Raw genomic sequence first — 25,499 nt, 5'->3', positions numbered from 1 at the left:
TTTTACTTTGTTTTTACAAACTAGAAAATGTTTACTTGTTTTGGGAGATTATTTTTATTAGACACATATATAAATATTTAGGTACGAAACTCATAAATATATTAATGATCGTTAATGGGAAAAATAATTCTACACTACATTAAGATTTAAGACATTACTAGCAAGTTGCAAATAATATTGTATTAAGTTGTAGCCCTTCAATTGTGACCATAGGCCATATATATATATATATATATATATATATATATATATATATATTTATTAGTTACAACTTACAAGTAATATAAAAGGACCACTTTTTAAAAACTTGTACCATAATGTACCCTCGCTCCTCTACCACATTTTCCGCATGTTAAGTATAAGGGCTAAACACGCCAGTCTGTAATCTTTACTCGTCACGCCTGGGGTTTCCTTTCTCACAACTAAAAAACGACTCCAAAAGCACTCTCCCTCCCTCTCAGATAACCCGTTTTAGGTGTACTGATAAAAAAAATAACCAGCCCGTTAACTTTACATAAGTCAACTTATAAACGAACAAATAAACCTTACCAAACACGACCCATTCACCATAGATATTAAGTTATTAACCAAAGCAAACATCATCAGAACACCATTAAATCTCAAAACATGGGCTCATAAGTTAACGATACCGATGTCATTTTACATCATAATTCACAAAACCAAAAAGAAAAAAAAAGTTTTACTTCATTATTCAAAGTCACGAGCGCCTAACGATGTGTAACTCGTATCATCCGACCCAATAAACGGGATATACTCCGATCCCCTCACATGAACACCAAAGCAAGCTGAAAAACCAAATATAAGAAATACATTAACCTGATTCTATAGTTCGTGGCGGGCGTGTGTTAACATACATAGAGAATAGGGTCACAATTCGATATCGTTTTCTTATTTCTCTAACATACATACACAGTTCAATCAACAAACAAACAAGTTTAGTTAACAATAACAAATCTAATGCTTTTTCTTTAATATAATTATTTTAATCTCTTATATTTTTAATGCTTACAAGTTAGTAAGTTAAAACATTATCTATAAATATTTTATTAATAGCAAACCCCTTGCATAGGTGATGCGTGCGCATCGCACATTTTCTTATTCGATATTGTTTTCTTATTTCTCAACTAACATATACAGCTCAATCAACCAACTAACAAAGTTGGTTGACACTTACAAATCTAGCCACATACTATGCCTATTTTACAGTTGAGCCCCAAAACCTTTAAACAGCTACTAAATCCATAACACTGTGAGTTTTCCCTAATGGTTTTCATGGTTACAAAAAGAATAAAAAAGCATACCGTTTTCTATTTTCATCACGCTTTGAAGCATCACATCCATTTTAGTTTTCATATCTGAACTATCATCCATTTTCGGAGCCACAAGCGTAAGTTCTCGGTAAATTTCACGCACAAATCTGCATATTTTTTGAGCATACTCAAGTTCACCATCTGATATTCGCCCAATCGCCAACCTCATCAACTCCCCGGTCAAGTCAGCAAGCTAAACAAAAAAGCCAGCATATTAGATATTACATATATCACTTTACCACTTGAAATCTTAAATATAAGTATATAACAATGTAACAAAACATACCCCTAATATATAATCAAGAGTATTAATTTGCAAAGGCTCTAAAGAAGGATCACTCAACGGTAACAACATTTCATTTATCTCATCGAGATTCAACAGGGTGCCAGCACTGCAGAATTTACAAAATGTTGCAGCTTCAACATATTCTTGTATCTGCACAACATATAAAAGACTTGTTGTTTAATTTAAACAATGTGATGGATAAATTTGTAACATTTAGGCTAAAGACGGAAAGAAGATTCAACCCCGGGAGAGTATGCACGTCTTAGCTTCCAGAAATCAGTTCCTTGTAACTCGTTTACTAGCCGAGCTATATGCTGATCTTTAACATTTGACAGATCCTTTTCTGCTTTCTCCAACACCTCATCTTTGTTATTTTTGCTAATTCTATTACAGATAACAGAATGGGAATAAAATAAGAAAAATTATAGTATTATACGTGTAAATAAGCTGAGCCGGGCCTGAGCTTGGCTCGTTTTGACTTACGAGAGCTCAAGCTAGACTTGTTTCGAGCTCTGTTTCTAAATCTCAAGTCGACTCGTTTATTACTTATTAATTAATTTATATACATTTTCAATTATTTTATATATATATATATAGAGAGAGAGAGAGATAAAGGATCCAATACAATAATGGTTTATCATACAATACGTACGCGACTCGTATCCCCGTCGATCTTCAATTTAACGCGATGGCAGTTTTGTAATTTTGTCAAATCTGATCCACTGCTCCCATCGATTCCGTCCACCTTCATCGTCACCATTCAGCAATCTTCATCGTACAACGATTTCGTCAACTGTCGAAGCCACCATCCACAATCATCATACATCGTCGTCTATTATTTTGTTCACAGGTTTGTTAATATTTTTGATAAAATTGAAATTGATGAACCTAATTCATCAATTAACCTTTAAATTGATCTTTATTAATCATCAATTTGAAGATTCGGTCGATTAATTTTTTCAGTTTATAGTGGGTTATGCCTGAACGTTTTAAAGGTTTAACATTTGAAAAAACACAACATTTAACATTTGTTAATTTTAGAAGTTTTGTTTAGAAGTTATGTTTAGAAGTTCTGAACTTTAGGTGTTTGATTTTTTTTGTTAGTTTAGAAGTTCTGTTTAGAAGTTCAGAACTTCTAAACTATTTTGAACACCCCGAACTTCTTAGAACGTTTAAAGATGTCCATTTTTTTTTGAACACCCAGAACTTCATTGAAAGTATTAGAACGTTTAAAGATGATCATTTTTTTTGAACACCCAGAACTTCGTTGAACGTATCAGAACGTTTATAGGTCTTCAGTTTTGTTTCAGAACGTTTAAACATATTATTTCGAAAATCAGAGCTCGATTGAGTGCATAATTTCTGCAATTCCATAATCGATTGATGAATCTAAATACTTCTACACATCAATTCGATTGATTAAACCATCATTTTGGTGTTCATTTTGGCCAGAACGTTTAAACTTTGAGCAGAACGTTTAAACATGAACCCTAATCATAGCTCAATTAAGCATGTTAATCTGTTTTTTCATAATTGATTGATGATTCTAAAGCCTCTTACACATCAATTCGATTGATTAAATCATCAATATTTGATCAATTTGAAGATTTTTAATGTTCAATGACGTTCTATTTAAATTTTGGTTTTTGACTTTTGAGATTTCATACTGTAAGTTGTGATTAGAGTTTAGAAATTGGATTAGATTGAGCGACAAGTTCCGAATTTGGATCAGAGTTGATTTGTAATCGACGAATTTTGATCGCAAACTATTGTTGGGTTATTTACGAAATTGCCACAGCGCGTTTTTTTAATCAAACGCTCTGGAATGTCGCGTACCTAATGTACGATAAGCCATTATTGTACGTTAACCCACCCCTATATATATATATATAAATCCTGACAAAACCTTAACGAACCTAAGCATGTATTGAGCTGTATATAGTACCTTAAACGAGCCGAACCTCTGCTCGTTTTGACTTACGAGAGCTCAAACCAGACTCATTTCAAGCTCTGTTTCTAAAGCTCAAGCTCGGCTTGTTTATCATTTATTAATTAAACTATACACATTTTTTTAACTATATTTATACATGTTGAGAAAATTTTAATTAGCCTAAGCTCAGAATAAGCTTGTGTATAGCAACTTAAACGAGCCTAAACGATCTTCCCATACAAGACTTAAGCGCAAGCTCGATAACTAAACAAGCTTTATTTCGGGCTCGATAAAGCTCAGCTCATTTCAAGCTTTTCATCGAGCAGCTTGCGAGCGGCTCGTAATTAAGATAGCAATTTCACCTGTGAACCTGAAAGATTACTTTTTTACTGTTAATCGTGATATCACGACTGGCTTTAACCACTCGTTCCCTCTTATCGTTCTGCAATAACCATCAATTAAGCCCTGATTATCAAATAGGTTATAAAAAGTTTAACATTTGAGATAATTGAATGATAATAGAGCGTGAATGGTTACCAATTGATTAAGGTATTCAGCATATTGGGCGAATGAGTCTTTCATTGAAGATGATGGTTGAGTTGAAGTTGAAGTTGAAATTGACCTGGGTTTCTTATTACTGGTGGCTTGCATTGTTGACTCTGCAACTGCTATCGTAAATAAACGTTAATAATTTCACATACAACGAAGAAACGAGAGGTTAAATAATAAAGTAATAATAATAAATTAGGGTTTATTTAAGAAGTTACGTTTGCGTTGAGATTTGGAAGCCATGAGAGATAACAAGTTCCTGTGTACGGACGCACGATTAATCAACATCTGCCAATAACCACAAACCTATATTTTCATCTTCTATGATGTATTATTATTATTATTCTCTTACTCGTAAGCTTGAGTTTGTTTCGTGTTGGTTAGATTCGTAACGGTTGCGACAGTAAACTTGAAAACGTAACGACCAAAATAGTTGGTATTGATTAGCACTCATATAGTTTAAAAGACGCGTTGACGGCTGGTAAACTAGCACGGTGCGGCTTATGAGTTGAAATCGATTCATAGTTTTAGTATAAATTTAATTTAAGTAACTCTTTTACTTTTAAAAATCTAATATCAGATCATAATCAATTAATCATAACGGTGCGGCTTATGAGTTGAAATCGATTTATAGTTTTATATTATAAATTAGTAATCTTTTTTAGAAATCGGGAGGCATACGCTTCATAAAAATTGTCTACCTCTTAAATTTTTTTAGTTTAATGCTATACTTCGTTAGAGTATGATTAACCTATGGATTTGATAAGGTTAGGCATTTTATTATTATTATTATTATTATTATTATTATTATTATTATGACAAAAACTAAATCCAATTGATTTCAGACCTAATTGGAAAATGAAAATATTTGTACAAGTTATTCGGATCATTCAAGTCAGGTTTTTGTTGCCCGACTCTTCTTTGTAAGCGCTTTTCATCAGTTATATATCATTCTCATCATCACACCTTTTCCTCATCTCATTTGAGCCTTTGGAACCTTTTTAGGTACACTATCATAATATTATTTTAGGATTTTGTTTTCGTATCATCCCATATGTATGCCTTATCCTCGTCTCTTCTGCCTCATACACTATGAAACCAAAAGTAGCAAATGCGAATGGTATAAACATATGATGATTGTCTTTATTGTGTTTAGTCACATTGTATGAAACAACCCTGACCCACTCTACATTCTCAAACTTTTTTAACAAACGCTTCGTAGATGCTCGTATCATAGTCTTTAGTTTGTTCATAATCAAAACAGAAACAAAGACAAACTACTAACCACGATACCAGCATCTCGAAGCATTTATATCAAAATAACATCATCATAAACTAGAACCCTCAACCCTGTGGGGAACTGATTTTGACTTCATAACATACCCAAAAACATGTTATGTACTCATGACCCCAGGTTGTGTGGTTCACCTTATTGACCACCCAACCCAACCCAACCCAAAACAGACCCCAAATTTCTAATGCTTCGAACAAAAACCTTGGCTGAAAAACCTAACCGCTTAAAATGGTATCGTGTAACCATCATAAAGAGATCGTCTTAGGTCATGTTTTCGGTGAACGAAAACGTGCTACCGATTTATGGTCGGCTAAGTTGGCCACTATGTAAATGGCAGGTCGTTGACCATGATACGAGCATCTCCGAAGCAATTGTTCTGACTTCTAACATCGATCTTCAAACAAATTAAATAAACCGGCCAGCCAAAGGAATTATCAATAACGGAAACCGGAAATCATTTAAGTACGGGTGTGATCGATGAGAGAGAAGAGGGGGGGGGGGGGGGATTGAATGTGAAACAATTGGAGGTTTGGTTAATAATTTATAGACATGAAAAAGTATCTAATTCTGTCATTAAATTATGTACATTCGTTGTTATTGATCATGTGATGATACCTTTTATTCTATAGAATAAAGGCTTTTAGTATCAACTCCTAATTTTATCATCATTAAAAGGTCTTTCGGAATTTATTATCATCTTCTTCTTGATGAATATATTCTTATCTGAAGCCAAACCTTTTCAACTCAAAATAATATCCATCTTATTTATTTATAAGTCATGTTTACCTTGTTAAAAACCAAGTTAAAATTTTGACTTTTACTGTTATAGTTATTTTTATAGACGCTTTCAAATTGTTTCCATATATTGGGTTTTGATCAAATACAAATTGAATTAACGTGCTAATTGTGGAAATCAAATAGTGTAATTATATATACAATATAAAGATGGAATACAATAATTGCTTAACGTACATTAGGTACAAGAATACTATACTTATATTAATGAAATCGATCCACGAAGTCACATCACAAGATCTCTAGATCTTGAAATCGTCAATACATATCCAAGTAATCATTGGTTCACCGAAACAAACAGTTTGGATCGTTAATCGATCAATTTTTTACTTTTTATCACGAAAACCGTTTTTGAGCGGTTTAGGTTTTTGGCCAAGTGTTTTAGTATTTTTGCCTTTGTGCGTTTTAGTTTTTTGCCTTTGAGCGTATCGCGTACCTATCGTACGTTAAACAATTATTGTACAGTAACCACACCCACAATATAATCTAATTATAATGTAGTGTAATTTACAACATAGTGTAATTACCCTACGTCCTACGATGTACTTATACGATTACACTACTTGCATATATAATTACATTACTTGATTCGCACAGTTAACACGCCTTTTTAGTTTGTACGTTATTTCTTATGTTCTTGAAGATCTTGATGAGTATTTTTGGACTACCTTTTACAAAACCTGATTTGATTTTCATAATCATACCCAAAACTGTATTATCATTTATGACAACAATGCAATGAAGCCAGAAACTTATATTTGGAGAAAATATCACCATAAGAGATTATAATAATAACTAATAAGTTAATAATAGCCATCACTAAATATTTCTATTAACTACTAATGAATGAGGTTGAGATAGATCTTTCTTCAGTGTTGATATCATAATAATAATAATAATAATTTATTCAATACTAATCCTACTTAATAGCAGCTTTCCTTCTTCATCTCCAGCATGAAATCAACCTGTTTCAGGTAAACAAACACAGTCATTCTTCTTGACTTTTTAAAGTCAAACACACTGCTTTCAAGTTTCAAATTTTATATGGATGCTACAATTTATTGTAAATGGGCCACTGGTTTTAATTCAAGATTTTAAACTATAGCCACATAAGCATCAGTTTTGAAGTCAACAAAAGTCAAAATGTACCTATTCTGAGAAGACGCTCATGAGATCGTTTTGAGACACGCGATGGGGTCTGCCTGTTTTAGAATTCTCTAAATATTCAATATTAGGCTCCTGTTTTATTCTTCTCCCGTTAATATTGTTATTATTATTATTATTATTATTGTTATTATTATTATTTTCCCCGGGATTGAAGCTGTTGGTCGGTGATTCCGCTTCATACACAGCAAACCGTCTTGGGATTTGACTTTTTTGACCAACAAACCCGAGACTCCTCAGCGGTCCTTGATCGAGCACGTGTGCGGATTCACCGAACGAAATTTGTTTCTCGCCCATTTCTTTAACGGAAAGATTAGCAGCGGCGGTTTGACCACTTTGACCACCGATAACAGAACTTCTGTTAAAACTAGTTGCCTGATTTACCAAAACGCCATTGTTGACCGCTTGAAAATTTGGGGAGGATTGTGCCGGTACCACAAGACGAGAAGGCTGAACAGTAATCGATTGTTTCTGACTTTGAATTTGACTTTGACTTTGTAACATGCCCAATAGCATGTTATGACCATTTTGACCCCCCAGTTGACCGTAACTGCCGACCATGTTGTTAGGGTGCCATGATCCTAATCCTGAATGAACATCCTCAATAACGGGCTGTTGACTTTGTTTTGTAATGTTTGACTGGAGAGTTTGACCATAAGGCATTGGAGGTTGATGATCAACTACTGGCAACCCGACATTGGCGGTTGTTTGGCCCAAAAGCTCAGCGTGAAGTGCCGCTAGTGTTTGAGGTGGAAGTTGGCCCGAGGCCGCCAATGCTTGAATTTCAAATCTTCCGTATGATGCTAGTTTTGGATTCGGTTCTAGTGACCCGCAAAATGAATTCGGGCCCACTCCTTGTGCCACACTGCTTAATCTCTTTAAGTATAATCTGAATTTCTGCGTAGTCAAACATATGTTATATTCCATATTCATGCTTTTTAATACAACTGTTTTGACCCGAACCCATTTTCATCAAAATCCGTTCTGACCCAAACCAGAATGGTCATTTTTTAAAAAGCCCGTTCTGACCCACAACAAAATGAAAATTTTTTAAAATACCTGTTATGGCCCTAAACAAAATGATCATCTTTTATAATGACCCGTATGGACCTGAACCCATTTTTTTTTCCAAACTTGTTCTGTCCTAAACCAAAATGACCATTTTGCAAAACGACATGTTCTAACCCACACCAAAATATAATTTTAAAGCGACCCATTTTGACCCGAACCCGTTTTTATCAAAACCCCTTATAACCCATACCAAAATGACCATTTTTTAACAACCCGCTCTGGCACAAACCAGAGGATCATTTTATTTAAAACGGCCCGAACCCATGGTAACCTGTATCATCCACCGACTCGCATCGCCTGTTTTGCCATGTATGCATAACACTTTAATTTTTTTTCCCAATTATACTAATCAGTTTGAAGTCAAACACACCTGCAAATGACTAGCAACATTTTCACGGGTCAACCCTGGCACATTCATCAATTCAAGAATCCTCTTTGGCACGGCCTCTGAAAATACACAACAACATTAATTTCTTTAACTTACAACTTATAAACAAAACACGAAAACATAAAGAAACACATACTATCAATTCCAAGTTGGTTAACAGCACTAACAAACTGCTGATGCAACTCCACTGACCACACGACCCGCGCCTTTTTCGATCCACCAGGTTCATCGGTTTCAACTTCACCATCATCTTCATCTTTAACGTTTCTCTTTTTCTTATGAGACATTACATTCCTGTCACTGCCTTCATTAACCGAAGAAGCATAATCGTTGTCATCACCGCCTCGTTTATGGCGATCCTTATCGTCCAAGCTTCCGGAATGTTCATGTTCTTTACTCTCGTTCCATTTTTTCCTTATAACATGTTGCCATATGTTCTTTAACTGTTCTTCGCGTATAGGCTTGATTAAGTAATCACAAGCCCCGTGTCGGATTCCTCTCAAAACAAGATTCGTTCTTCCGTCTGCTGACATCACTGCAAATAATAAAATCATGTTTAGTTAACAAAGTTACAAAACGGTATTTAAATCAAAGATTAAAAAAAAGGAAAAATACATACTTATGACGGGAAGATCCATTTCCAAACCAACGAGTTCAAGGAGTCTAAAACCGTCCATATCGGGCATGTGCACGTCACTTAATACCACATCATAACCGCTTTTTCGCTCCCTTAGTAAGTTCAAAGCCGTGGTTGCTTGAGAGCAAGTCGTAACTGAAAAACTCAACCAAATTAGAGGGTTGTTGGTTAAGTTATATGTATACGTGTATATGTAGATATAACATGTATATACACGAATGTATGCCTACTGTATACAGATGGAGGTTCACATAGAAAGTGAGTTGTGGAGGAAGCAATGAGAATACGCCACATGTACGTTGTTGGTTCTATGGGCGAGGGGTATTTGTGTCCATTTGGAATTGTGTTGTTTTCGCACATGTAATATATTTTTCAAAAAAATAATAATCCATTTTTAATAAAAGTTGCATGTGATATTATAATCAATATAAAGAGAATACAATCCTCGATTTTATGGTATAGTTATTTTTTTTAAAAAGATTATAAAGTATATTAAAGTTATTTGAATTTTAAAAAAAATGGTAGAACTAGAATTTAATGAAAAACGAAAGTCAACGCATGCATAAATTTCCTATTTTGCCCCTCCATGGCATTAATTAATTCAAAATCAATCTAAAGTATTAAATTAGTTTAGATCATAGACTCACAACTCTTCTGACAGTTTTTAGGCAAAACTCATTTTGTATTTAAACCTCTCTTTAGATATATGTGTTGCTGAAGCGGCGGATGTGTCAGTGCGAGTCAAGAAAGGTAAATTTTAGCATTGCTGAAGCGGCGGATGTGTCAGTGTATTTAAACCTCTCTTTAGATATATGTGACACACAAACACTTTTTAATAAATCGGTTCAAGAGGTTGTAATGTTGTGTGCACTACTAACATATTTAATTTGACCTAAAACATAACCTACATCAACACAACGGTAAGTAAATACGTCAATATTGCCACATAATAATATCTTTTCCGAAAACTCTCATTTTCCTCGGCTAAATATAGCCATTACCAATCACGTTAACATCCATTGTTCAAAATATTGTACGTCACCCCGGACATAAAACAATTACTTACTTATCATATATAGTATTTTTTTTTTTAAATAAAGCAATTAGTAACCGAATAAAAAATCGGCCTGCTTTAAAGATACTTCCATATATTCATATCATAATCAAGTCTACCATATATTCCTAACTAATCTCCTATAATATATTCATAAACTAAAAATCAACATTCTCCAATTTCAAATTCATAATTTAAGTTACCTAAAATACCCCTTTAACTGTTATCCTTAAAATCTACCATAAAAATCCTTAATTTTGAGACTAATGAAGCTAACCCATGATTATATTCCACTAATCTTTATAAACTTATAATAACCAGTAACTAAAAATTAATTTCTGACTAAAAACAGAGATAAATAAAGTACTGTACTACTTACTAACCATGATATGAGCATCTTCTAAGCATCTGCTCCAAAATCTTCAAACAAATAACATCATCATCCACAACAAGAACTCTCAACCCCACCGGAAACAGATCCGGAACACCCGTTTCACCTTTACAACCCACCGACCCGGACCCGGACCCGGATCCGAAACTACACCCTGTAGTCATAATTCAACCCACACGCATCAAAATTCAAAATTGAGCAAGACCCATTTCATTAAACAGCAAGTGGAGTAAAATCCAGAAAGGTTTTAGCAGATCTTGGTGTAATGATTGAGAAATTGGTTATTTATTATGGGAAATTGGGTGTGATCAATTAGGGGAATTGAATGTGAATAGATTGATAGAGTAGAGTGTAGAAAGAAGATTGATGATGAATATATTTAAAGAAATGAAATTGAAATGAAAGGATAATCATAAAGAGATTGGTAATATTTTTTGGGGAATAAATCCATGAAACATTTGTCCTTATTGGCAAATACATATAAAAATGTCATGAAAATGACTTGAGGAGTCGTACATATAACTTCTTATAAATCATATTTTTATATGAAATTTTAATATGTGTGTTTTCTTTAGTATAAGTAAGGTAGTTTTCAAGAATCCCGACTAGGTATTGATTGATCATTAGTCTCTACTTTACTAATCAATTTTGGGTAGTTGACCAACTAATCGGTCAACGGTCAAATCCGACCAAAATCGACAGTTTTCGGCAAGATTCCGACTAAAATCAGTGTTTCCGATGAGGTTCCGACCAAAATCAGCGGTTTTCGGCGAGATTCCAACTAATTTCCGGCCAAAATATGTTTATGCATATAAAAAACTGAAAATTGCATATAAAAATGTGTATATAAAATTGAAAAATATACATTAAAGTTTGATCCGATTAATCCTGATTAATCGCTAGTTTCCACCTCACCGCCCAATAGCGATTTTTACAACACTGAGTAACGGGTTGAGAACTTCGACAGCCACATAAATCACTTGTATATGATGTGGAACCGTACATGTTGGTGAATTTATCGGAGAGATAAAGATAGTGGGTAGGTAGTTAGGCCATATGTAGTGGGGCGCGAGTTTGGGCGAGTTTGGGCGCGAACACCGCTCCCCCCCCCTCGGCGATTTTGGGCGAAAAGGGGCTGGGGCGAGTTCTTCTCGTCGCCTGGAAGAAGGGGCGAGTTCTTCGTGGTGGGGCCGGCATGTATGGGTATGTGAGTGTGATATATACATACATATATATATTATACATATATATTATTATTATATTACTATTTGTAGCCCTACACCATTACACTCCAAAACAAATTCTCACCCCTTGCTGACTGGGCGCCACACAACGCAAAACACCCAAATTTGTAGCCCCTCCACTACGCATAGCCTTACATAACCCTCTTATTATTATGTTTTGAATAGATTTTACAAATGTTATGGGGTTCTTGTAATTCTCAACACACAAAATAACAGATTAGTTTAAATATAAAGTAGGTTTTTTTTGTGCAAAACGCACGAACAAACAATGAAAAGAAAATGTTTGTGGTGGTAAAATTGTAAATAACTCATCTTGTTCTTTTATAACGAAATTATTTGTATAACTAGAGTAATTGCGCTGCAATAATATTTATTCTAGTTTTACTAAATAATTACTATGATTATGCTAACAACTAAGCTGCTTATAACTAAATATAATTACACTGGTACTACCAAATACATTACTTTTTATAGTAATTACGCTTATTATTGATTTTTTACTCTACTAATACAAAATGGAGTGATTACTCTATTTATAGTTTTATACTGATAGTTATATTAGTTATTACAAATTTTATTAATTTATATTATTGTCACCGCTTAATTTATTGTTTTTTTTGGATGACTTCTTTCATTATATAGAAACATAGATATTACATCAACATAGCAGGTAGGCGGGCAACAAGCTACACCGCCACCTATTTCTGAATTGCAAACCCTAACGTGATAGTAACTTTCAGTGTTTGTTGATAGAAAAATATTTTATTTTGGTTGTTTATGTTTGGTTTTTATACCTTCGTTGTATATATAAGTGTAACACGTGTGTTGATTTTGGTGTTATATCGTTTAGCTTTTTCTTGTTTTCAAATGTCTTGTAACCTTTTATTATGTCATGGGTGGAAGTAAATTTTGGTTTGTTAATATGACAGCTACACATAAGACCTTTGAAAGCTTTACAATACATTCAAATAATCAGTTGACATTCAAACTATTATTACTATTTACAGTTCAAAAGCAGGGTACAAGTTAGTGACGACAACCTAATAAAAAAACACCGCTTATAAATAACCATGACAATTTAAGAGACAAACATCTTATTCAATCTCTTCCTATGCTTATTATTCTTTTTTGCCGTCTTGGTTTAATAAACACTTGGTATTCCTACCAAATACATTTGAATATCTTTTATTAACATTCACCTAATTAAGTGTGACATAAGAGCATTCACAACATAGGAACCTCTACAAACTATTAGTTTATCGTCACATCATATTTCAAACATTCTTCAAAAACACTCATTTCTCCACAACGGTATAAAATATCAAACCACACAAAAAATTATCGAAGATATAATAATATTCAAACATACGTGAAGACCTACAAATTTCGTATCAAAACCTCACCTACAATTTAGCATTTGTTTCTTTGGATCTCCTCCATGCAAGAGCATTCGAGGTGCTCTAAGATGGCACAAAAGAAGCGAGTTCTCGCAAACGAGAATCACATATTTCCGATTTAGCCCCTACTTCCAAATTACTATTTTTCTAAGCATGCATTTTGTATAGAACTATGAGTATATATATATATATATATATATATATATATATATATCAAACTAAGTATGTCAGCTTTTATTAAACTAAGAATGTAAGCTTATTTAATCCTTTTGTCTTTATCAGCTTACTAGCTTAGAATCTTAGATGCTACATGTTTTCACCAAACCACTAATATATATTATCTAGCATGGCTAACTAGAACCAAAATAATATTCAAACCAATAAATGTACCTTAAACTTTGACAGAAAGCAAAACCCATAAAATGGCTAATTGCATACATGTAATGAACATTGGCACACAACATATTCACCCTTAAAATTTAACGTGAGTATGGATCGGTCTGATTCAGTAAACAACCTATAATAAAACACGTTTGTTATTAGAAAAAATGATCAACCGGTTTTGGTTAAATCAATTAGGGCATCCTTAGTGGAAGTGAAAAATGTCCAGTCACATAGTCATATGGATTGTTCCAATATGGTGTGTAATGATTTCACTTACCTGAAACGGGCTCCAAGGCCCAAAGTCTGAATACATGTGGCATTTTATAGACTGTGCAAGGTAAGGACTCCACCAATACGGAGATTGAGGTTTTGATGCATATTTGTATTTACAACCCTACAAAGGACTTAAAAGTGAACACCACTCAAGACAATGTGGAAATTTTAAATGTTTCTCCCAACACAAATTGGAAAATTAAATTACAAACAATAATAATTAATAAATAGCTGAATGCATATTCTAACTTTCATAAAAATATTAAATATGTTAATAAACTTTATAAATTAACACACACCACATACATTAAATGATTTATTTTTATGTTTAATATATGTTTCATTTTTAAATTTATATTCTTAAAATGTTTTTTAAAGTTATATTTGTTAATTGTTTGATGTATCATTTAAATATATATGAAACATAAAAACTGAATTTGTTATAAAAGTAGTTTAATTAAATATAAATTAATTGTAGAGGTAGGTGATGATATGGTGGTTTGTGAATGTTTGTTGTTGTGAAAAAAGTAAAGATTTTTAAGAAAAGTTTGAAATCTGATGTGACGTTGATGTGGAAGTTTGTGAATATTTGTTGTTGTGGATGCTCTTAGAACTAGAAGAAAAAAGTAATAAAAAAGTTAACTTAGGTGAGTTGGCATGATCTTAGTGGCTTAAATTATCAAACAAATAATCCACAACAACCCCACACCGTTCTCTCAAGCACACCATCGCCCAAAATTTGCTAAAAACGACACATACATAATGGTATAGCACAAATTGGAAATCAAATAGCCTAATGAACTCTAGAAAGCTATCTTTTTCAAGATTAATGACACTGAATTGCCACCAAGTCGCACAATATATATCAATTCGCACAACTTGGCTAACGTTCATGAAACATATTAAATGAGTTGGTTAATAGCAGGAAGTACATGAATTGTAATCAAATTGTAAACATATTACACGAGTTGGTTTACATCCAAGTCTTGCAGTCACTTCATGTCATGCACATCGGTGACATCTATCCGTTCATAAGCTACTACACGAAACTTGAATACAAACTATCCATCCAAACAAACATTTTACAAGCTTATTAAAAAACATGATCATTTTAAACTCAAATCCACAGCATAACTACTACCAAAATCCGTCACCGAGCCAATTTAACCATCAAAAATGCAACAAACTCGATTTCAACACGCATGTTTACATGTAATCAATACATACACGATCCAAAAACATCCAAAACAACGCTGCCGCCTTCAACATCTAGATCCAAAATGTTAACTTACCTGAAATATCTTGGTTACATCAACATCTCCGCAATCTGGACAGCATTAAGCGCAGCCCCCTTGCGTATTTGATCACCGCAAACAAAAATATCCAATCTGTACCAAAAAAAAAAACAATAAGTAAAACATTAACTAACAGATTTAAACAAAAACCAAATACTTGTTCAAGATTTACAGACCCATGGTTTGCATCTTGAGACTCGTCTTGACGGATCCGACCAACTGCCACGTCATCCTTGTTAGAAACTTCCAAAGGAGTCGGGAAACGGTTGCTAGCCCAATCATCAATGACCACCACACCTGGAGCTTTCTTCAAGATATCTCTCGCTTCATTCTACACAAATCACAATAATAAAAATATATTAACGAAAATATGAGAACATAAATTTTAATAACGATAAAGGCTACAAACATACCTCATCAAGCGGGCTTGCAAATTGAAGGTTAACACTTTCGGCATGGGCCCGCATAACGGGAACGCACATGTGGCAGTCACTTTCACATCCTTGTCATTCTAAGTGTACAAACAGAAATTAAATTAGATCAGGTATACCTTTTTCGGTATATAAAAATAAACACTTACCCATATTTTTCTTGTCTCCTTTACTAATTTCATTTCTTCCTCATTGTATCCATTCGGTAGAACTGGTGCATTATGCGAGAATAAATTAAAAGCATACTGCATTTAAAAGTACAAAAATAAATCCAGTCACCAGTTTGAATCCATTGGCAATTCAATAATACGTGTTAAATAATATTAATGATAATAATCGAACCTGTTGTTTGAAGATATTACAAGTAGGTCTTTTCCCTTCAAGCACCTAAAATTAAAAAAAAAAATAGAAACTTAGATTAAATATTTTTTTTCATAAACATATATATGTAAAATATATTAATTCAAATAATAATCAAAACCTCACGAGTCTGGAGCTCAAGCTCTTCCATAGCGGCAGCACCAGCACCACTAGCCGCCTGATATGTGCTAACCACCATACGTAATACCTGCAATTAATGAAACCAAAACATCAATTAGATAAAAAAAATTGACGGTTTAGTTTTATGTTTTTGTATAAACTGAACTTACGGTTCGGTTTTGGTTTTGCAAATAAAAACCAATAAGACCGAACTAAGTCTACAGATTTTTCATTTTCATTGTAAATATACTATAAGAACTTAACAAATATGTAACTAAAATATTTTAGCCCAAATGTATAACAAAATGAATTAGACCATAGCTCATTTTTGGGTCAAACTTTCTTTTTTCGTCCCGAAGATTTCAAGTCACATGGTAAAACCAAAAAACCAAAACCGAACACAACCAAAAACCAACGCCAAACAGTTTTCAAAATATTCAAAAGCCCAAGTTTCAATTTTTGGTTCAGTTTGAGCCCAAAACCAACCCTAAACCAAACAAAGACCTAATAGATTTCAAAAACTCACAAACCAAAACTTTCAACTTTTGGTTCGGTTTTATTCCAAAACCGACACAAACCAACATCCATCAATTTTCAAAGATTGAAAATCCAAAACTTTCAACTTTTGGTTCAGTTTTATTCCAAAACCGAACCACGCACACCCAAATTCTAACAATTAATATGCTAACAAAAGTTTCAATTTTTATCTGGTTTTAGCCCAAAACCGACCCAAACCAAACCGCTTATCAATTAATACACTAACAAACAATCATGACACTAACAAACAAGCTTATCAATCTTCGCTCGTAGATGAAGAAGTGTGGCAACCAACCCAAAACCTAACAATTTTCAACATCCAAAAACCAAAGTTTTGGTTTTTGATTTCTGTTATTTGGTTTTAACCCAAAACCAACCCAAACCATGCTGTGCACACCTATAATTCTAACAAATATTGTAGCAACAAACAAAACAATTAAGACCAAAAAAACCGAAACCGAACAGTTTTTAAAAAACACAAAATCCAAAGTTTTGGTTTTTTGTTCAACTCCAGGCCAAAACCAACCCAAACCAAACCAAAAAACCAAAACCTAACAACTTTCAAACACTAAAACCCCGAAACTTTCAACTTTGGGTTCAGTTTTATCCCAAAACCAACCCAAACCAAACCATGACCAAACAATTTTCAAACATTCAAAAATCAAAACTTTCAACTATTTTAGCCCAAAACCGACCCAAACCAAATCAAGACCAAACAAATTTCAAACATTCTAAAACCAAAGTTCTGGCTTTTCGTTCGGTTTAAAAATCGACCCAACCAAACCATGCACACCCCTATGCTAATAAACAAAACAATCAACCTTAGAGCGTCGGTTTTAGCATTGCAGCCATCAAACTTTCAACTTTTAGTTCAGTTTTATCCCAAAACCAACCCAAACCGAACCACGCACACCCATATCCCAACAATTAACACGCTAACAAAAGCTTTAATTTTTTTCCATTCTACCCCAACCCAAACCGAACAAAAAAAACTGAAACCAACCAAAAAAACTAAAACCGAACAGTTTCAAAAAACACAAAATCCAAAGTTTTGATTTTTTGTTCAACTTCCGACCCAAACCAAACCGAAAAACCAAAACCTAACAATTTTCAGAGACTCAAAACCCGAAACTTTCAACTTTTGGTTCGGTTGTATCCCAAAACTGACCCAAACCAAACCATACACCCCGATATCCCAACAATTACTATGCTAACAAAAGTTTCAATTTTTATTTGGTTTTATCACAAAACCAACCCAAACCGAACAACGCACACCCATATCCCAACAATTAATACGCTAACAAAAGCTTCAATTTTTATTTCAATTTAGCCCAAAACCGATCCAAACCAAACCAAACCAAACCGCACCCACCCGTAATTCCAACAAACAAAACAATCAACCTTAGCTCTTTTATGAAGGGGCGTAGCAGCCATCAAACAAATAATTGTCGAACAATTTGGGTTCGCAATCAACGCTCCCTTCCCAGTCCCTAATCTAATCCCCTCCATCGCTTCCGGGTTGACTTCGGGTATCACCAATGGCACATTATCATCCATCCTAAACGCAGAACTATTATCCACCACCACAGTCCCACAGTCCACAGCAACAGGCCCGTATTGTTTACTAATTGACCCACCAGCACTAAACAGAGCAATGTCCACACCGTGGAAGCTATCGGCTGTTAACTCTTCGACCACGTACTCGTTGTCTTCGAATGTGTACTTCTTTCCGGCTGAGCGTTTGCTGGCGAGGAGTTTGATTGAGCTGTATGGGAAGTTGCGGTCGGAGAGGACGGAGAGAAACTCTTGACGCCCACGACGGCGATTGATGGGGCGTTGGGTTGGAGGGCCATTCAGACGGTGGATTGGCGGGTGGTGGTGGGTTTGGGGTGGTGGATGGTGGTGGTGGTGAAGAAGTGGCGGTTGGTGATTGCCGGAGATTGCATGGTTGGTCGGAAAAGTGATCGGAGAAATGAAATGGTGATGACAGTGGCGGCTTAAAAGGCTGCTGATATAGGGTTTAAAAGGCTGCTTATTATATGGGAAAATTACACTTTTAGCCCTGATATTATAACGTATATCATTGTATTTACATCACTTTTTTTTTTTTTTATAAAGATGACTTTTTTTTGTGTTTTAGGACTACATACTTCTTGATCATGGAGGGTCTTGTTTTCCAATTTTGACCAAACTATGTTTTATTAATCAAGCTTATGTTTGCTTTAGAGTTTAGCTTGTGACTGTCATTTGACAGTTGTTGTATCACTATAAGAGCAAAATTCTCTAACATAACACACTAGAGTTGTTCACAAGCCGAACCGAGTGAAAGCTAGATTTATACTTGGCTTGTTTACAACCGAACAACGGAAATTGGAACCGTGCGAAAATCGCAGCGAGCAATTGTCGAGCATTATTATATTTCTTTTTCTTTTTCACTTTAAAAATTTTTAATAGGGAATAAGTTTGAAGGTTATAAATAATATATTTTGTAAACAAATTAGTAGTTTTTAGACAAACGTGTAATGAGTTGTAATTTTTTATGAGAAAGAGATTTGAAGTGAGACACAAGAAACATTTAAACAACTACTCGTGTGTAATCATAAGGTACTCGTTACGATTAATTTATAATCCTTATTTTAATTTATTTTTTTCAAATAACTCCTAAAACTTAAAAAACGTTTTTATAAATAAATAGAATTTTCTCTAAAGATAGAGTGTTTAGACTCAATATAATAAAATAAAGCACACAGCTTTCAAAACCAAGGAACATCACATTTTCAAATCAAACAAAAGCAAGCGGGTGAAATCAAGGGGTGGTTCTTATTTTATTTTTTTCATAAAAACAAACAATACATAAATATCTTTAGGTTTAGGTTGTACGTAGTGGGCGAATTTTTAAGCGACTGCAAACACCCTCCCCCCGGCCGATTTGTGGGGCGAGGGGGGGGGGGAGGGGGGAGCGGGGGCTATTTCTCGTCTGTGTTGTGTGTGTATATTATTATATATGTGTATATATATAGAGCTACAACACTATTACACCACAAAAACAAAAACTTACCTTTTACTTATTGGACGTCACGTGACGTAGTCACCCCATTTTATAGACACTTATCTAAATACTTAATAACCTTTTCTACATGCTAATTAACTTTCCATATATAAATGCTTGTTAATATAGTAAAACAATTCCAACACGTCATTGTAAATTAGTTGCAACTTGCAACTTGCAAGTGGCAAATCAATGTGACAAACAACTGCAGTGTATATTTTAATTTACTTGCAATGAATCGATGATACTATTAATAATAGGGGAAATTTCTAAATTAGTCCGTTTGAATAGAGAGATTTTCAAAATATTCTATACAAACTTATCTCCAACGTGACATTGGTAATCGTGACGTGAGATTTGTTAACCACTCACAGTGTGACACGTGTAAAGGTACGTGAAAGTTACTCCCAAATCTGTCTGCGCCGATAGTTTTTTGGCCAAAAACTTTTTCTGAAAAACCATGGTTTTCGAATTAAGTTATCGGCCCCGTGAGTTTTCAAAAAAAGACGAACGCGTTTTTTTGAAATTCATCTCCTCCGACGCATTTCAGGTGAATTTCGTCTCCTACGAGAAATTTCAAAAAGTTACAAAAAAAAACAATATTTTTCCAATAAATTTAGTCTTTTTAGATGATTTTCAAACAAGTTTAAAAAAACAATAATTTTCCTATGAATTTAATCTTCTAAAATGATTTTCATAAAAGTTTTGAAAATATAGCAAGTGTTAAGAATGTGGTGGGTGGTGGATGATGGCGGTGGGCGATGCTGGTGATGGATGGCGGTGGGTGATGATGGTGGTGGGCGGTGGGTGGTGGTGGTGATGGTGGTGGTGGTGAATGGTGGTGGTGGGTGGTGGATATGATTTCAAAAAAATTTTATAGACAACTATTTTTTTTATGGAAAAAAAAGATTAGTTTCATATTAAAAGTCGTCGGATCTGACAACATGGGCTCATTTCTTAAGAAAAAGATTAGTTTCACTTCAAAACTCATTAGATCTGACAATGTAGGCCAAATTCTCCTGAAAAAGATAACTTTCATATTAAAATCATCGAAGAAGATTAGTTTCATATCAAAACTCAAAGAAAAAGATTAGTTTCATATCAAAACTCATCGAATCTGACAACTCTAATTCCAATACAAAAAAACATGAGTTTCATATCAAAATTAATCTTTTTCCGACAACTATTCTTTTTATGCAAAAAAGTTAATTTTCATCCAAAAACCATTGAATTTAAATACTTTGTATAAAAATCTATTTTTCTTACAACTCTTCTTTTTATGAAAAAAAGATGAAATTCGCCTGAAATGCGTTGGAGGCGATGAATTTCAAAAAAAACGCGGAAACCGATAGCTTTGAAAACTCACGGGGCCGATAACTTTAATTCGAAAACCATGGTTGTCGAAACATGAAATGAATCTGACCTGATCCATGACGATGTTCCCACGGATTTCGAGATGAACGAACCACGTCTTGATCTTCTTCTCTGGTTTCGCTTGAGATCTGCAATGGCTTTTCGGGGGTGTGGAGGTGACTGCTAAGAAATCTCAAGGATCTCTTGTTTACAGACACAAAAATGGTTATGGTGGTGGCTCTTATTGAGAGCAACAACAACCTTTAATAAGGAGGTGGAGACCTCCTTATATAGGGAGCCTCATGGCCACCATCATGGTACCCTAATGGGCCTAGCCAGTTAGGTTACCACCACAAAACCCCCTCAGCCCAATAATATTGTATTAGTCCATATAATAAAATAAGCCAGATATAATAAATTAAGGTCGTAAGCCGGGTTTAGTACCATACCCCTACAAGCCCCCCCAAGTCCAGTGTTGCTCCTAGGCGTGCAAGCGTTTAGGTGGAGCGCTGGAATTCATAAGGTGTGTTAGGGTATGAGGCGGTTTTTTCCCCTTTCTTCGGCCTTGTCTTTATTGTCTCTGAGTTTTGAGAGGTTTTCTCCATGATGGTGACATGTTGTGATCCTTATGATAATAATGGTGCACTGGCATGAATAAGATATAGCACGCATCATAACAATAGTGGCGCGGGGCCTGATAGAAGATAGAGTGCGCATCTTGATAATAATGTAATGCAACTTGTGCGCGAGGCAGCTTACGAGCTATAAAAATAATGAAGCTTGCGCGCGAGGCGACTTACGAGCCATAAAATAATAAAGCATGCGCGAGTTGCGGCTTATGAGCTATAATATGATGATAATGACTGGCCCGCAAGGGCCTCTTCTACGCAGGATGACTATCCCAACTTGTTTTCAAAATAATAATGTAGGCACAAACGGCCAGATAATAATAATGTCATAGGTTCTTGTGAGACTCGTAGCCGAACCTACAAAAACATATCAACTAAGAGTGGATGTATTACAAGGTTCCCGTCCTCGGGCAAATTATGAGGTGTGCCCAACCTACGTTGGCGCGTGGCCGTTTGGGATATTATTAGGCTCCCGACCTAAGATTCGGATGCCTTCCATCGCGATAATGTAGTGGCGGTATACCACGATAGTCCCCTAGTTCATTGAACTTGTAATATGAACTTGTTAATAAAGTTTTAATCACAAACGTGTATCGATAGTCCCCCAGTTCATTGCTGCTAAATAAGGTTGTCATTATCCTGATTTGGATTAGACTATTGTCTCATTTGTTGTGTCGCTTACGCATAGGTTTTGGCTTTGTGTCATGCGCAGATGTTTCATGCGCTTGCGCATAGGCTTTGTGTCATGCGCCACACGCAGATGTTTTATGCGCTTGCGCGTAGACTTTGTGTCACGCGCAGATGTTGCATGCGCTTGCGCGTAGACTTTGTGTCACGCGCAGATGTTGCATGCGCTTGCGCGTAGACTTTGTGTCACGCGCAGATGTTGCATGCGCTTGGGCGTAGACTTTGTGTCACGCGCAGATGTTGCATGCGCTTGCGCGTAGACTTTGTGTCACGCGCAGATGTTGCATGCGCTTGCGCGTAGACTTTGTGTCACGCGCAGATGTTGCATGCGCTTGCGCGTAGACTTTGTGTCACGCGCAGATGTTGCATGCGCTTGCGCGTAGACTTTGTGTCACGCGCAGATGTTGCATGCGCTTGCGCGTAGACTTTGTGTCATGCGCCACGCGCAGATGTTGCATGCGCTTGCGCGTAGACTTTGTGTCATGCGCCACGCGCAGATGTTGCATGCGCTTGCGCGTAGACTTTGTGTCATGCGCCACGCGCAGATGTTGCATGCGCTTGCACATAGGCTTTTTGTCACGCGCAGATGTTGCATGCGCTTGCGCGTAGACTTTGTGTCATGCGCCACGCGCAGATGTTGCATGCGCTTGCGCCTAGGCTGTGTCATGCGCCACGCGCAGATGTTGCATGCGCTTGCGCGTAGACTTTGTGTCATGCGCCACGCGCAGATATTGCATGCGCTTGCGCATAGGCTTTTTGTCATGCGCCACGCGCAGATGTTGCATGCGCTGATGTGATATGCGTGAGCATGTGATATGCGTAAGCATATGTAATATGCGTGAGCATATGTGATGCGTGAGCATATGTGTTGCGTGAGCATATGTGATATGCGTGAGCATATGTGATATGCGCCCCGCGCATAGGTTTTGGCTTTGTGTCTTCATGACATCCTGATTTCAAGCCTCGTCTATATCTTGTGGGTTAACCCGCCCCGCTCGATGTTAAGGCGGGTGTATACCCCTTCAAGCCCCCCAAGTCTAATGTGTCTTGTCTTGCGCGAGCGAGGTAAGAGATTAGACTTAATAGTTTGCCTCTGCACGTTCCTGCCACCATTTTGAACATTTGGGATGGTTGCATGGAGTTCGTAATTGCCAGAGTTAGCGTCGAACTTCAAGAAGGTCGCATGCGTTCCGTGACGGCGGAGTTTTACCCACCGGATCAAGTTGGTAGAACGTGATACGCGACTGCGCGCAAGCATCATGGCGGTGCGCATGTAGAGTGGCGGAATGGTTGATCCGCGGTGGCGCGCATGCGACGTGGCTTGTTGAGGTTTAAATATGATGGCGTGTTGAGCGGAGCGGAGCCGCGTTCGGTCTTGTATTCGGCGCGAAGCCGCATGGGTTTATGAGGATTCGCAACCTTTAAGTTTGGCGCGCGGCCGATGGCCGTATGGGTTTATGAGGATTCCCAACCTTTAAGTTTGGCGCGTGGCCTTATGGGTTTATGAGGATTCCCAACCTTTAAGTTTGGCGCGTGGCCTTATGGGTTTGAGGATTCCCATCCTTTAAGTTTGGCGTGCCCTTATGGGTTTATGAGGATTCCCAACCTTTAAGTTTGGCGCGTGGCCTTATGGGTTTATGAGGATTCCCAACCTTTAAGTTTGGCGCTTAGCCGATGGGTTTATGAGGATTCCCAACCATTAAATTTGGCGCGTGGCCTTATGGGTTTGAGGATTCCCAATCTTATAAGTTGGCGCGTAGCCGTATGGGTTTATGAGGATTCCCAACCTTTAAATTTGGCGCGTAGCCGATGGGTTTATAAGGATTCCCAACATTTAAATTTGGCGCGTGGCCTTATGGGTTTGAGGATTCCCAACCTTATAGTTTGGCGCGTGGCCTTATGGGTTTATGAGGATTCCCAACCTTTAAGTTTGGCGCTTAGCCGATGGGTTTATGAGGATTCCCAACCTTTAAATTTGGCGCGTGGCCTTATGGGTTTGAGGATTCCCAACCTTATAAGTTGGCGCGTAGCCGTATGGGTTTATGAGGATTCCCAACCTTTAAATTTGGCGCGTGGCCTTATGGGTTTATGAGGATTCCCAACCTTTAAGTTTGGCGCGTGGCCTTATGGGTTTATGAGGATTCTCAACCTTTAAGTTTGGCGCGTGGCCTTATGGGTTTATGAGGATTCCCAACCTTTAAGTTTGGCGCGTGGCCTTATGGGTTTATGAGGATTCCCAACCTTTAAATTTGGCGCGTGGCCTTATGGGTTTATGAGGATTCCCAACCTTTAAATATTATTTAAATATGGCGGCGGAGTGGTGACTCGTGGGCGCACATGCATGGTGGCGACGTTTTGATCTTCGGCACTGCGCATGCATGGAAGCGGAGACTTGATCTCCAGTGACGCGCATGCATGGTAGCAGAATCTTGATCCTCCGCAGTGCCCTTGCATTGCGGCGGAGTGGTGACTCGGCGCATGCATGGCGGTGAAGTCTTCTGCGCAAAACCAAAGGTATGGAGTCGTCTTCCGACCCGCGTGTTGGGTTTTTGCGGGAGCGCATGCATGGCGGCGAAGTGATGACTCGCGGGTGCGCATGCACGGCGTCAGGAGTCTTATCTGCGATGGCGCACGTGCGGCCATCACATTTTTCCGCGATGGCGATGGCGCAGTATATGATGTAATTTTAAACCTAAAATCCAGATCTATAACCTAGATCTAGATCTGTAAACCAGATCCGAAGTGGAGAGGATTTAAAACCATCACAGATCCGGAGGCTTGACCGTCCGGATCAGGTAGTTTCTTTTTGGATCTACAAATCTTTTTCAGCTTCATTTTTACACAGATCTG

The 25,499-nt window shown here is 36.4% G+C and overlaps 2 protein-coding genes and 1 pseudogene across 3 annotated transcripts; all 3 read right to left on the bottom strand.

Annotated features, from left to right (window-relative positions):
• Positions 1-594: 594 nt before the first annotated feature.
• On the bottom strand, positions 595-4,385 carry LOC143631016 (uncharacterized). Its single transcript, XM_077099881.1, has 7 exons — positions 4,315-4,385; positions 4,085-4,212; positions 3,910-3,989; positions 1,860-2,001; positions 1,618-1,767; positions 1,323-1,524; positions 595-806 (listed from the first exon to the last, which is right to left on the bottom strand). The coding sequence occupies exons 1-7, from the start codon at positions 4,382-4,384 to the stop codon at positions 709-711; spliced, it is 870 nt and encodes a 289-aa protein (XP_076955996.1). The 5' UTR covers position 4,385; the 3' UTR covers positions 595-708.
• A 2,939-nt stretch (positions 4,386-7,324) lies between these two features.
• Positions 7,325-11,391, bottom strand: LOC143631067 (two-component response regulator ARR14-like). Its single transcript, XM_077099922.1, has 5 exons — positions 10,883-11,391; positions 9,428-9,580; positions 8,945-9,343; positions 8,791-8,867; positions 7,325-8,246 (listed from the first exon to the last, which is right to left on the bottom strand). The coding sequence occupies exons 1-5, from the start codon at positions 11,052-11,054 to the stop codon at positions 7,335-7,337; spliced, it is 1,713 nt and encodes a 570-aa protein (XP_076956037.1). The 5' UTR covers positions 11,055-11,391; the 3' UTR covers positions 7,325-7,334.
• A 3,860-nt stretch (positions 11,392-15,251) lies between these two features.
• Positions 15,252-18,905, bottom strand: LOC143631015 (uncharacterized; annotated as a pseudogene). The gene is made up of 7 exons (XR_013153278.1): positions 18,333-18,905; positions 16,396-16,482; positions 16,257-16,301; positions 16,064-16,159; positions 15,897-15,994; positions 15,660-15,814; positions 15,252-15,576 (listed from the first exon to the last, which is right to left on the bottom strand). The product of XR_013153278.1 is annotated as an uncharacterized LOC143631015 (transcript).
• Positions 18,906-25,499: the final 6,594 nt, after the last annotated feature.

This window comes from Bidens hawaiensis, unplaced genomic scaffold, assembly GCF_021521415.1.
Source record: "Bidens hawaiensis isolate Kalapana, Puna unplaced genomic scaffold, B.hawaiensis_p1.1 tig00005935_1, whole genome shotgun sequence".
Taxonomy (NCBI): domain Eukaryota; kingdom Viridiplantae; phylum Streptophyta; class Magnoliopsida; order Asterales; family Asteraceae; genus Bidens; species Bidens hawaiensis.
The sequence above is the reverse complement of the archived record's forward strand: the minus strand, read 5'-3'. Positions and strand labels throughout refer to the sequence as shown.